Source organism: Vicia villosa, linkage group LG3, assembly GCF_029867415.1.
Source record: "Vicia villosa cultivar HV-30 ecotype Madison, WI linkage group LG3, Vvil1.0, whole genome shotgun sequence".
NCBI lineage: Eukaryota > Viridiplantae > Streptophyta > Magnoliopsida > Fabales > Fabaceae > Vicia > Vicia villosa.
In genome coordinates, this window is record NC_081182.1 from 10,541,971 (window position 1) to 10,556,188 (window position 14,218).

Genomic DNA, 14,218 nt, shown 5'->3' on the forward strand with positions numbered 1-14,218 from the left:
CAGCTCGGCGAAGATAGACTCTGCAACTCGACAGACATTTCCTCAAGTAAGGTCAGAGCCGTCTACCATGGTCGGTCGACACGATTATCTACATGCGAAGAGTCTTCGCGGTTACGGGGTTACAAATTTTAATAGATAACAGAGGTTACTAGTTGTCACTCATACTGAAAAGAATTCAAAGTTCCATTAACATAGTTAATTATTGCTCCAGCAGCTTATTGAAGTTTTAAAAAATGTTTCTAAAGATTTTTCTATAATTATTTTTATTTAATATTTTAATGAAAGTATAATTTTTGACATTTAAAAATAATAAGTGATGTTGAAGGTTTCAACTCTCACGTTAGCAATCACATTTAATTATTTGAAATGTCATTTCTTCTTTCCAAAAACAGATTAAAACTTCACCCCCAAACACAAGTAGCTATTGACATCCTCATATCTCTATGGTGGTTTTAGTTTGGTCGGTTTCTTGAGCTGTGGCATCGCTGTCAAGCACTTGAAGTCATGTCATTAGAAGTCTTGAAGTATAACAGAGATTGTTGAAGATAGTGATCACATTGCTAAAAAATGATTGAAAATAATGGAAGAAAATAAAATTAGACAAGGTGAGGAAATAGAGCATGCCGTCATTGGGACCTTACACTATATATATATATATATATATATATATATATATATATATATATATATATATATATATATATATATATATATATATATATATATATATATATATCACTTTGAATCCTCTCCATCCACTACGCCAAAAATGGTTTTTAAAAGCGCCCTTACGAAAGCGCTTTATAGTGAAAGCGCTCTCATAGCCTTTCAAAAAAAAATTGCTAAAAAAAGTGCATACCCTACGAAAGCGCTTTAGAAAAGCGCTCTTATAGGTGGAAACTTAAAAGCGCTTTTTAGTGAAAGCGCTCTCATAGCCTTTTTAAAAAAATTTCGCTAAAAATGTGCATACCCTACGAAAGCGCTTTTGAAAAGCGCTCTTATAGACTGACTTGTGAAAGCGCTTTTGAAAGCGCTCTTATAGCCCATGATACGACGGCGCTTTGTAGTTAAAAAACGCTCTAGTACCCCATGCTTTGAGAGCGCTTTTTAAAAGCGCTCTGGTACCCCATGCTATGAGAGCGCTTTTTAAAAGCGCTTTGGTACCCCATGTTATAATTAAAATTAATAAAATTGAGGGTTTATTCTTTCAGATACGCTTCTGTTCATTATCTTCGATCTCCAGCATTTCATCTCTTCGTACCAACTCCGTCTGTCTACTCGCTCTGTCTCGTCACCGCCGTCCGTCTCATCGCCGCCGTCCGTCTCGTCTCCGTCCGTCTCTCCTCCGTCCGTCTCCAGCCGTCGTGGCCGTTACCTCTCTTCTCCGGCATCACTGTTTTCAGGTAAAATCTTCTTCTCCATATTTAGGGTTTTGTTCAAGCTTATTGTCAGTGTCAAATTTATCAATTTAGATAATCATGTTATGTTGAGTTATTAAGTTACTCAACAATTTAGAGTAGAAGATTATTTCAGAGCCAAAAGTGGTGCACCTTCCCCACTTGTGACAGCAGCAACACCATACATTGGTTGTAACTGTTAGAGTAGTCATGTTGATTGAGTCTAATAGAAGGTTGTTCCAGTAGTTACATTGTTCTCCAATGAGTTGAAGCTTTTCAACTCTGTCAGATACAACTTCTAATATGTTTTGGAGTTTTTGAAGATGAATTTATGCATTAATTACTCTCTTTGAAGATGTTAAAGAACATGATATTGACAATGGATTCTACTAATTTATGTGTTATTGTTAATAAGTACATGTTATTGACAATTGATTGAAGATATACTAAAATTTGGTTGCATTATTTTAAATTGAAATTATAGTTTTCCATTGACACAATTTCTAGTATTGTCAATGTTATAGATTTGTGACTTATTCTTTTTGTATTGATGCTCTTACATAAATATCTTGTAGTTTATGTTAGCATGCATTAGTTACATGAGTTTTGTTTGGTACAGTGGAGCATATATGCATTATTTATATAAATGTCTATTTATATGTAACTAGATACATGCAATTATATTTGTGTATATTTATTCTCAGTATCCCTAAATCTCAGATTCTTCCCTAAATCAATTTCAGTTCCTCCGTCCTCCGTCTCCGCCGCCGTTTCCGCCTCCGTCTCCGCCTCCGTTCGCCGATTCCGCCTCCGTCCGTTCTCCGTTCTCCCTCCGTTCTCCGTTCTCCCTGCATCCCTTTAGGTAATTTCTAAGTTTTTGAATATGCTGTATGTGGGTTGCTATATGTTCTTATTCATACTGCTATATGTTTTTGAATATGCTTATGAGAATTTGTTTGGAATTTTATATGGAACATTTAGAATCTTTAGAACTGACATTTAGAACAACACTGACATTTGGAACAACACTGAGTTTTGGTGGAAAGATTGAGGAAATTCTGAAATTCTGGGGAGTTTCATAGTTATGGTGAATTGATGAAATTGGATGATCATGTTTTGTGTTGTTGTTTGGATAATCATGGTAGAATTATGATTTAGTAAATCTTACATGTATGATTATGAGTTTTGAATCTTCCTTATTAGTTTTATGAGAGTTTAGGTGGTTTGAGTTGTGACATGTGTTTCTCTATCTTTATTTATAATATAAGGAACATGTGTTTCTCTATTTTTTAGTTCAAATTTGCTTTCATGAGAAAATGTTTGAATTTTAATATAAAAAGAAATTTCACTTTTTAAATTTATAGTTTGTTATAGTTTGTTATTTTCTTCTTTTTAAATTTTAATATCAATTTAGTGTCTCTCAACCAATTTTTTGGTTTGTGGACTTATATTACCTTGAAATAAGGTAATGTCTTCTTTAAGAAATCAGGTATTCTGATTAGGTATTCTATTATGATGATAGCTATTTATTATCTTGACAGAATTCCTTAGTACCTGATAGAGAAACCAAGAAGCATTTGTTTAGCTTAATTAAGTCATGGATAAGACATGGATGAGATCAAACCGATTGTCGAAAGAGTACGAGAAAGGGGTATGGAAATTCGTTGAGTTTGCGGTTGCGCACTCCGAAGACCCGCTTCGAATGTCGTGTCCTTGCTTGGGTTGCTGTTATGGGGATAAGGTTGACGGGAAAAAGTTGGGATCCCATTTACTACGGTTTGGAATTGATAGAAGTTATACATGTTGGACAATGCATGGTGAGAAAAGTAACGGGAATGCTGGGTCGAGTTGTAATAGGAAGTATGCTTCAAACGACGATTGCACAGATACATACGATTGCGATCGAGTCGAAGAGATTGCAGAAGCGCTTGAAGAAGATCTTGCGGATTGTCCCAAAATGTTTGAGAGGTTGGTAAGCGATGCAGAGAAACCGTTGTATGATGGTTGTTCAAAATTCACAAGATTGTCTGCGGTGTTAAAGTTGTACAACTTAAAGGCGGACAATGGATGGTCGGATAAAAGTTTCACAGAGTTATTAGCCCTTATGAAAGATATGCTACCAGAGGATAATGTTCTTCCCAATCGAACGTATGAAGCCAAAAAGATGTTGTCCTCTATTGGCATGAGCTATGATAAGATACATGCATGTCCAAACGATTGCGTTTTGTTTCGAAACGAGTATGCAGCGTTGAATGAGTGTCCTAAATGTGGTGCCCCTCGATATAAGAAAAAGTTGTCTCCTGCTAAAGTCTTATGGTATTTTCCTATAATTCCGAGATTTAGACGCATGTATCGTAGTGAGACCGATTCAAGACACTTGACTTGGCATGCAGATGAAAGAATTATTGATGGAAAGTTGCGACATCCGGCAGACTCACCACAATGGATGAAAGTTGATACTGAATATCCTGAATTTGGAAAAGAAGCAAGAAACCTTCGGTTGTCATTGTCTACTGATGGAATGAACCCGCATGGTATTCAAAGTATCTCGCATAGCACATGGCCTGTGATTCTTATGATCTATAACCTACCTCCGTGGCTATGTATGAAGCGTAAGTACATGATGTTATCTATGCTAATTTCTGGGCCTAAACAACCAGGGAATGACATAGATGTATACTTGGCACCCTTAATCGAAGATTTAAAGTTTTTGTGGGAGAACGGTATGGAGGTTTACGATGGGTATAGGAAGGAAAGTTTCAACTTGAGGGCGATGTTGTTTGGAACAATTAATGATTTTCCAGCATACGGAAATCTATCCGGGTACAGCAATAAAGGTCAAAAGGCGTGTCCCGTTTGTGAAGATGAAACCGATACGACACGATTGGAGCTTTGTCAGAAGAATGTCTTTCTCGGCCATCGTAGATTCTTAAATTCTAATCATCACTACCGTGGGTGGAGAAAAGCATTCAACGGAAAGGCCGAACACGGTACAGCCCCGCCTTTTTTGTCAGGTGATCAAATTTTTGAAAAGGTGAAAGATGTGAGCACTCAGTTTGGCAAGCCTTTTGCACATTCACTTGTCAAGGGTGGGTGGAAGAAGAAGTCAATTTTTTTTGAACTTCCATATTGGAAGACGTTGTACGTAAGACATTTCCTGGATGTTATGCATATTGAAAAAAATGTATTTGACAGCGTCATAGGTACGTTACTCAATATACAAGGAAAGTCTAAGGATGGCCTTAACATAAGGAAGGACATGGTAAACATGGGAATGAGAACTGAATTGGGACCCGTGACGAAAGGAAGACGAACATATCTGCCACCTGCTGTTTACACTCTATCTAGAAAGGAGAAGAAAACATTGTGTAAGTTTCTCAGTGAAGTTAAAGTTCCAGAAGGCTACTCTTCAGATATTAGAAGACTTGTGTCCATGAAAGACCTCAAGTTAAAGAGTTTGAAGACGCATGATTGTCATGTTATAATGGAACATTTTTTACCAATAGGTATACGTTCTATTCTTCCAGAAAAAGTAAGAAGCGCAATAACTAAGCTGTGTTTCTTCTTCAGGTCAATTTGCAGTAAGGTGGTCGATCCCGCGATCTTACCAACATTGCAAAAAGAGATAGTTGTTACTTTATGTGATCTTGAAATGTATTTTCCTCCCTCGTTTTTTGACATAATGGTTCATCTAGTCGTGCATCTTGTGAAAGAGACACAATTGTGCGGACCAGCTTATATGAGATGGATGTACCCTGCTGAACGTTATATGAAAATATTAAAAGGGTACGTGAAAAATAGAAGTCGACCGGAGGGCTGTATTGCGGAACGATACGTTGTTGAAGAAGCGGTTGAGTTTTGTACTGAATATCTGTCAAATGTTCAATCTATTGGACTCCCTAAGTCTCATATTGTCGAAAAAAAAGAAGGAAAAAGGCTAATTGGAAATAAAGTTGTGACAGTATCAATGGTCGAACGGGATCAAGCGCACTTGTATGTTCTGCACAATGAGATTGAGGTTGAGCCGTATGTTGAAATGCACAAGATTGTTCTCCGAGATTTAAATCCAAATAGAAATGAGAACTGGATAGTACGAGAGCACAATCGAAGTTTCATACCGTGGTTTAGGGATCATATTTATTCAAAGTATCGTTCAGATCCTGCTTCAGTAACAGAAAGGTTGAGATGCTTAGCCTATGGTCCAACTGTAATTGTGCTTTCTTATAGCGCATACGCAATTAATGGATACACATTTTATACCAAAGAACAGGATGATAAAAGTACTATGCAAAATAGTGGTGTTACCCTTGTGGCTGAAGCAATGCACATATCAAGTGCGAATGACTTAAATCCGAAATTTGCAAATTTGTCATATTTTGGGGTTATCGAGCGCATTTTGGTGTTTGATTACGCGAAGTTTCAGATTCCTGTATTTGGTTGCAAGTGGGTTGAAAATAATAGTGGCATACGAATGGATAAGTCAGGATTTTTACAAGTGGATCTCAATAGGGTAGGGTACAAAGATGAGCCTTTCATTCTAGCCTCTCAAGCTAAACAAGTGTTCTATGTCAATGATCCTTCAAGTACGAAATGGTCTATAGTGCTTTTATCTAACAAAATAGTTGATGAAAACATTGAAGATCAAGGTGATATTGGTGTTGGCATTGATTCTTGTACAAGAAGCGATCAAAATGAGAATGAATCTTGTACTAGAAATGATCATAATGAGGGTATTTGGATTAATCCAACCGTCCGTGTTGTTAAGAGACGCGTTGAACACAATCCTACCAAGAAAAGAAAGAGACGTTAGTGATAAAGGTAATAGTTTTATTCACTTTGTACCGATTGTTTTATTCAATAGTATAGTACTTATTCAATTTGTTTTATTCAATTTGTACCGATTGTTTTATTCAATTTGTACCGATTATTTTATTCAATTTTTACCGACTAATTTGTTTTGAACCATGTATCCGTTTGTCGACTTCTTTACATGTAAATATACTATTTTGACGACTCCGGAGCTGCTCATGCACTTATCTTTACATTTCGGGACTGTTTTTTTATCGGTTTTGCTTCTGCCCGTAATCAAAAGTCGGGCTTAGGGTCTGAATTTCGGAAAACCGACTTTATTTTTGAGTCCGTGGGGACGTTTTACCATAGCCATGTAAATTTCGTTCAATTCCGACAACTTTATTTTTTGACGCTTATTTTGATTTGTACCGATTTCGTTTCCGATTTACTTGTACATGCATGGTTTGACTTCCATTTTACTTGTATAGATTGTTAGCTTATTAATAGTGTACTAATGTGCTTTAGTTTGTTTGATACAGGTTAAATGGCTCCGGATAGAGATGCTCCACCTGAAAACTCACAAGAAAGAGATGCTCAAGAAAGAGATGCCACGGATACAAATGCTCCACCTGATACTGAAGCAAAAGAAGTTGCACGAGGCATCACTATCATGAAGGGAATCGTTCGACATAGAGACCAAGGATTAGTATACCGATTGGAATGGAATTCTGATAAACAAGCAATTGGTCCTAATTCTGCAAAGTTGACAAGTTATATTGGTACACTTGTTCGTATGCATATTCCGGTCTCCGTAGCTAGATGGAATATGAAAAGCAAAGACTTGGATGAGAAAAAAGACGCGATTTGGGACGAGCTTCAGGTATATATCATATATGGTTAATTGTTGTTATTATCTTGACGATAAATTGTTTAAATTACTTATACTAACACACTATGCGTATGTTTTTTTGCAGAGGACTTTTGAGATACCAGATGATCGTAGACGCTACATACTTGGTTTGGCCGGCAAAAGATATAGAGGGTGGAAAGCTTTTTTGACAAACACTTATCTTAAGGATAAAGATGGAAACTTTCTTGAAGAGGCACCGGGACAGCCAAAAAAGTATGAGATCTTCATTGGTAAAGAAGATTGGGCTAAGTTTGTAGAGCAAAGAGATGAAGATTTTCGGAAAAGGAGTGCCAAGAATAGTGAGAGAGCATCCAAACCCGCATATCCATACAAAAAAGGGCGTTTGGGATATGCACGCTTGGAGGATAAAATTGTAAGTAAATAGAAATGCGTTTTAATTAATTGTCTAAATGTGTTTTATTTGATGATTTTATCATTTGTGTCAATGCATAGTTAGAGGAGACTAAAAGTGAGGAAACCTCACTTCCTGAACATGTGTTGTGGAGGGAAGCTCGTGTGGGCAAGGATCATGCTGTCGATCCCGAAGTTCAGAGAGTTTTTACTGAATGTGTAAGTATAATACTGTGTCTTTAATTAAATCAAATGTTTTTTAATATATAAATGATTTTTTAATGTAAATGAATTACAGGAGACCTTGTCGCAATCGGCATCCACCGGTGAGGGGAGCATACTTAGTAGAGCACTAGATGCTCCTGAGTATCCCGGTCGGGTGAGGGGTAAGGGTCATGGTGTGACTCCAACCTCTTTTTACAAGAGTCCTAGGAGAAGAAATCCTTCAAATGAAGAAGTGTTGCAAAAGTTGGCGGAATTGCAAGCACAAGTCTCTGAATTGCAAAGAGATAAAGAGGCGTATATGAGAGAAAAGTGCAACACTTCATCGGTGAAAGAAACTAGTGATAAGGCTAGTATCAACTATCAAAGGAAATTTCCCGAGGTAATTATAATCATTTTTTCCTTTTAAATTGTTCTATTTTATTAATGATAATGACTTTATATTTACTATTGGTTTAGGGCATTTCATCTTGCCAACTATACTTATCGGAACCGAGTTATCGACTAGTTGGCAAGGGAAAAGTGCACAACACTTTGGGAGATTTACTTCACCATAGACCGCTCCCGGATGGACACCTGAAAGTATCGGTGGATGTTGTAGTAGATCATGATGCGATGCTACCGGTACCTGACATGGTCTCAGAGACGACATTGCTGCGAGATGCAATAGGATCATTTGTTGCATGGCCCTCGGAGCTCATTACCATTAGTGATGAGGTATATTGAAAACGATTATGAATCATTTAGTTTTCGAATGTCAATTCTAAACCGTTTATTAATTATTTTTTACATTTTAATTTTAGACTGCTCCTATAAAACCCACAGTTAAGGGTAAAGGGATTTTACAGGAGGAGGAGTCCGTTGCATCACTAAAAGAGGTACATTTAAAGTGTTAATAATTAATCTGAATCTAAATCTGCATGATTTTATATTTTACATAACTTATATGATTTTTAGGCATCCGCTCGAGAGTCACAACAAGTGACGCAGCAAGTTCGTACCGTACCACCCACTGGTCCTCCGAAGCCAGCGGGAAAAAAAGGCGGTGCTTTTGTGCCTCGGTACCGGTCGACGCTCGCAACAATGGTTGATATGTCCGATTTGACGGATGGTGCTTTACGTGAAATCGTTATGGATGAGAGTGTCTTCGGTATTGAATTCAAGTCACTTATTACACTTGATGACTTGGAGGAGATTTTTAAGCATGATCAACTAGGCGTCAATAACATGCACTCATACATTCGGTAATATTCCCTCATCCGATATATTATTTAATTAGTCCCACAATATAATTTATTTACACATTTCAATGAAAATAATCTAATGTTTATTATGTTTTTATTTAAGGTTGTTGTATGACAGAGTGTTGCGCGGGACTCCGTTGTCTAACAGATTCCGTTTCGTGTCTTCCGCCCACTGCAGCGGAATGGCAATTGATTCGGAACCGGAATCAGTTAGACAGTGCTTAGTAGATAGATTCATGTCCACCGGCAATACAAAATGTCTGCATCTTTGGGCGTATAATACTCGACCAGTAGGGTTAGTTTCTCATTCTTTGTTCATCTAATCTCTGTTTCTTTTGTGTATAGCAAAATTTTCATATAACCTATTGTTTTTATTTATAGAGCACACTGGTTGCTGCTTGCTATCAACCCTATAAGGGAAGTCGTGTATTATCTGAATTCGGTAAATGGTGAATGGACCAATTATCCGGCCATGAAGGACATCGTTGATTTGTAAGTGGGATCGTTCTAAATATATATTCGTGTATATTTATATATATATATATATTTACTTATTTGTGGGATTGATCTAAACATATGCTTTTATATATTTGTTAATTAGATCAATACAAGTGTTCCGAAGTCAACGGGACGCACAGGTATCCCGAACTAAATCTAGCAACATTACTTGGATCCAAGTGCAGGTACATTATTTTTCACAATGTTGCTTATAATATATTTATGCTACTTGATAAAACAATGCACAACTATAGAATCTTATTTGTTTTTCTATGTAGTGTCCGCAACAGAAAAACAGTTACGATTGCGGATACTTTGTATTGAGGTTTATGAAAGAAATCCTTCAGGCAAATCAATTAGAGATTCCGATCACGGTATGAATTTATAACTTAAGATAATTTCATATAATTTATTACATTTAACTAAATGTATCATTCATATTTTGTTTTTGTTTTGTAGTACCTTGACGAATTCCGTGCCACTGGATATCCGAGACTTAAGTTGGAAGAAATAAAAGAGGATTTGTGTCATTTTTATATTAAGCGCTTTTTCATGTAGGATTTGTGTCGAATTGAAGTACTATAATATTATTGATGTTGTAATGATGTATATATATAATATTGGATATTATAATGGTATTATATTAGTATATATATATATATATATATATTGTCTTACTGATGGCTGAAATAATATCGTCGAAAATAAATTACAGGTCGAAAATATTACAGGCTGAAAACATATTACAGGTCAAAAATATTACAGGTCGACTGGGAGGATTAAATTACAGGCTGCACATTAAAATACCTCATTTAGCTACTAAAACGCTTTTTAAAAAAGCGCTCTTAAAGGCCCACATACTAAAGCGCTTCTTTTTAAAAGCGCTGCCAAAGATTACTAAAAAAGCAAAAAAAAAAAAAAACAACATACTAAAGCGCTTTTGTAAAAGCGCTCTTATAGGGGGGGCTATAAGAGCGCTTTTTCTGGAAAAAGCGCTCTTAAAGCCCACCCTATAAGAGCGCTTTTACAAAAGCGCTTTAGTATGTTGCGTTTTTTTTTAATTTTTTCTCTCACAGGTGGGCCTATCACAGCGCTTTTCTGGAAAAAGCGCACTTAAAGGGGGGCCTACCAGAGCGCTTTTTCCTGAAAAGCGCTCTTAAAGGGGGGCCTACAAGAGCGCTTTTTCCAGAAAAGCGCTCTTATAGGGGGGCCTACCAGAGCGCTTTTAAAAGCGCTTTCGTAGCCTATGTCAGCGCTGGCTTTGGCAGCGCTTTAAAGCGCTGTTAAAGGCCAAAAAAAGCGCTTTAAAAGCCCTTCCTCGTTGTAGTGATCAATATTCTCTCCTTCCCTCTCCTTCCTCTCTATCTTACTTCAAGAGTAAGTTATCAAGACTTATTCCTCATCATGTTAAGAGGAAAATAATGCTAAGAGGAAATAGCAGATCAAAAAATAAAATACAAAGCATAATTCTCACTATGATTCTCATCCCTCACATGTAGGGGTGGCAAAACGGGCCGCCCGCCCGCCATCCGCCCCGTCTTAAACCCGGCAAAAAATGAGCGATGCAGGCATGCCTGCCAAGTGAAATGGGCATAAAAATCATGTCCGCCCCGCCAATATGGTGGGTTGGCGGACGGCGGGCTTGCCCGCCTATTTTTATTTATATTTATGTTTCATTTTTTAAAAGAATAATAGGTTTTTTTACCTTTTAATTAAATTTTTCACTTATTTTTAAAATAATTTTTTATAAAAGCAACTTTTTAACAAATTTTACTTAAAAAAAATTACATATATTTACAAATAAATATACAAAATAAACCATCAAGAATTGGAATTACTAGAATTAACTAAAAAAAAAAGAATTTTAGAGGAGAGACAGGCTTTGGCGGACGGCGGACATTGACGGGACGGGCTATGGTGGGCGGCGGGTTTTGGCGTGGCAGACTTTAACGAGCGGCGGACCTAAAATCCCAACCCAACCCGCCATTTTTTGACGGGTGCGAGGGTCGACCCGGCGGGCCACGGCCCATTTTGCCACCTTTATTCACATGCATGAATATTAACTTAATTAATCTTATTCATTTTAGGGTGACAAAACTAATACTCTTAAAAATTAAAAATTACATATAGATTTTTTTACTAATGACTTAATTCTTTTATGTAAATACTCTCACTATACGTGATAAGTGTCGTTATTGTTATGTCATGTGTACCTAAAACGCTGTTTAAGAGAAATAAAAAGGTGAGTTCTTATTCACCAAACTCAAAAAGTTAGATAAGGTTAGCCTTAATGTAAAATGTCTTAAAAACAAATAAATATACTATTTAATAAATACTAATAAATATGTAAAAGTTAAATCATATATATAATTAGCCCATGGTATATTATCCATCTTTTTGTGATGGATAAAGAAGTTGTCCTGTTGCATTTCGAATTTTGTTTTACTCAACCTTGTTTTCCCTTACTTTTCCCATGTTCAAACGGAAAATTCTTAGGTGGACACATACCTAAGAAATTGTTTTACACACAACCAATCACAGAATTTTAATTAATTAAAAAAATAAATACTGATTTTTCTCTCTCCTTCATAATCTCAACCACCCCATGAATCCAATTAAAACCAAAATTAAAATTAAAATAAATTTAAAAAAGACTCTTTCTTATTGGTTGTGCCTAAGAATGTGGATTTAGGGTCGTGTCCATGCAAGAATTGCTCTGTTCAAACAAAACTTATGCAATTCACGTCTATGAACAAACCCAACCTAGTAGTAAAACTTAACCTATAAGCTGACTCATCTCATTGGTCCATACAAAACGCAGAATCTTCCAACATCAACAGTCTTGAAAGCCATTGGTGGGAAAAAAATGGGAAGCCCTAAGTTATTCCCTGCACATGAGGTCACGCGGCAATAAACCAAAAATTAAAACATGGACCCCACTTCAACAACGACGTGTTTGGCTACGATTTCCGCCAACTCTTCTGACTCACACACATTTTCAAGAAACTCAATGAATCCATCAACGGTCATTTTCTCCTCAACGGCTATTTTAATAAACCAAATCCAACGGCTCTCATCAATATGGCGGTTGTTCAACTATTGAACTCCACAAGAAAGGTAACCGACCAAACCGGTTGTCGGTAAACCCCTAGAGAGTATCTACTACCTCGTGATTATATTAAAAGGTGTTCGACAGTAGCATGCTTGAAAATAAAGGAATACCCTTCCTTCTCTTTAAAAAGCAGGGTCCCTTCCACCATAATCTTCACGTTCTAACTTCTAACTTTTCTTCCCCTCTCATCTAATTCTTATCATACCAACTTTTCTTTTCTTTTCTAATTTCATATCTAACTATTATACTTATATTTTCTTATCATAGTTTTTATGTATATGTTTTATTTTTCTTCTATCTAACTAATATTTATATAAACCAATTTCCAGGCCACTGATCTGTTTATTTTTTAAAGATCACCACCGCCAATAGCCTGTTTTAATTTTGCTTTTTTTTTTTTCTTTCAATTTCATTCTCAATGGAACAATCCATTGCTACAACAAATAAGCAAATGAAAATCAAAACTCCAAAGAAAAACAAACGAGGTGGTGGCAATAGTAATTTCATTTCTAACACCTATGCAGGTCTTTTGAATCTTCCTCAACAGCAACAACAGCAACCACCGCTGTTACCTCTTCCACATGTTTCTACCATTCTTCATCACAAACCTTTGCTTCCACGAAGCCTTAACGCGCAAACCTTGTCTCCGTCACCGAAGAAATCGAAACCAAAAAAGAAAGAACAATCAAAGAAGAGATCGGGAACTGTACCGGAGATTCTTATGGTTAATCCATGGGGACCTGACCCGAAAGATCTACCTAAAAATCTACCTGTTGTTATTGGAGTTGGAAACATGGACGTTTTTTCAGAGTCCGTTTTCAGTCTAGCTCCACCACCAAGTAGCTTGCCGTTGCCGAAGTTTTTTATGAGATCGAAACTCGGCTGCAACACAGAAGCTGCTGTGGCAGCGGGTGGTTTTGTTGACGACGGAGCAACAAATAATCTCCGGCGTCTTCTACGTCTCCGGTGAAGGTGTTCGCTTCTTTTCGTGACATGTTATTATTATGTAAATAAAATAATCAGCGAAGGTAATTTTGCTGATTTTGTTTTGTATTTGTTTTTGTCTTTTTGTTTGTTATTGTAGCTTGAATCTATGTGACCACCGCCTATGTTGTTTTTAAATTAGGGGTGCACAAGAATGATGTGTGCTTGTTGATTATGCACCATCACTAGATCCATATGTAGTTGAACTAGAACTATGTGTAATTTTTCTTCTTATTTTATGGAGTAATAAACTTTAATTCCTTAAGCAGTAGAACTATGTGTAATTTCTTTTTATTTTATAAGAGTAAATTTTAATTTCATAAATACAGTAGTAACTATGTGTAATTTCTCATTTTATAAAAATGATGCTAAGATATTGCAAATGAAAACGAATTAAAATATTTCGAATGGAAAGATTTAGTAAGAAATGGCTTTAAAATATTGTTGTTTCGCATCTCCGATGGAAGAACAAATTTCAATTACTTGTATTATATTTTGTGGACTTAAATTGCCTAATCTCTAAATAATTTTAAGCAATTTCAATTACTAAACAATTTCATTTACTTTTGTTTTAAAAATAATTGTAAATAAGTCATTTATATTTAACTCCACCAATATTTGTGCTACATTTTAACTAGAGGTGGCAAAACGGACCGTGGTCAGCCGGACCGGTCCGTGCACCCGCCAAAAAATGGCGGGTTGGGTTAGG

General features: G+C 36.4%; 1 protein-coding gene across 1 annotated transcript; it reads left to right on the forward strand.

Annotated features, from left to right (window-relative positions):
- Window positions 1-12,624: 12,624 nt before the first annotated feature.
- Window positions 12,625-13,777, forward strand: LOC131654893 (uncharacterized). The gene has a single exon (XM_058924816.1). It carries the CDS (start codon window positions 12,944-12,946, stop codon window positions 13,493-13,495), a length of 552 nt encoding a protein of 183 aa, XP_058780799.1. The 5' UTR covers window positions 12,625-12,943; the 3' UTR covers window positions 13,496-13,777.
- Window positions 13,778-14,218: the final 441 nt, after the last annotated feature.

Excerpts from the sequence above, each read along its gene's own strand:
- LOC131654893 (XM_058924816.1), top strand. The coding sequence starts at position 12,944 with ATGGAACAATCCATTGCTACAACAAATAAGCAAATGAAAATCAAAACT.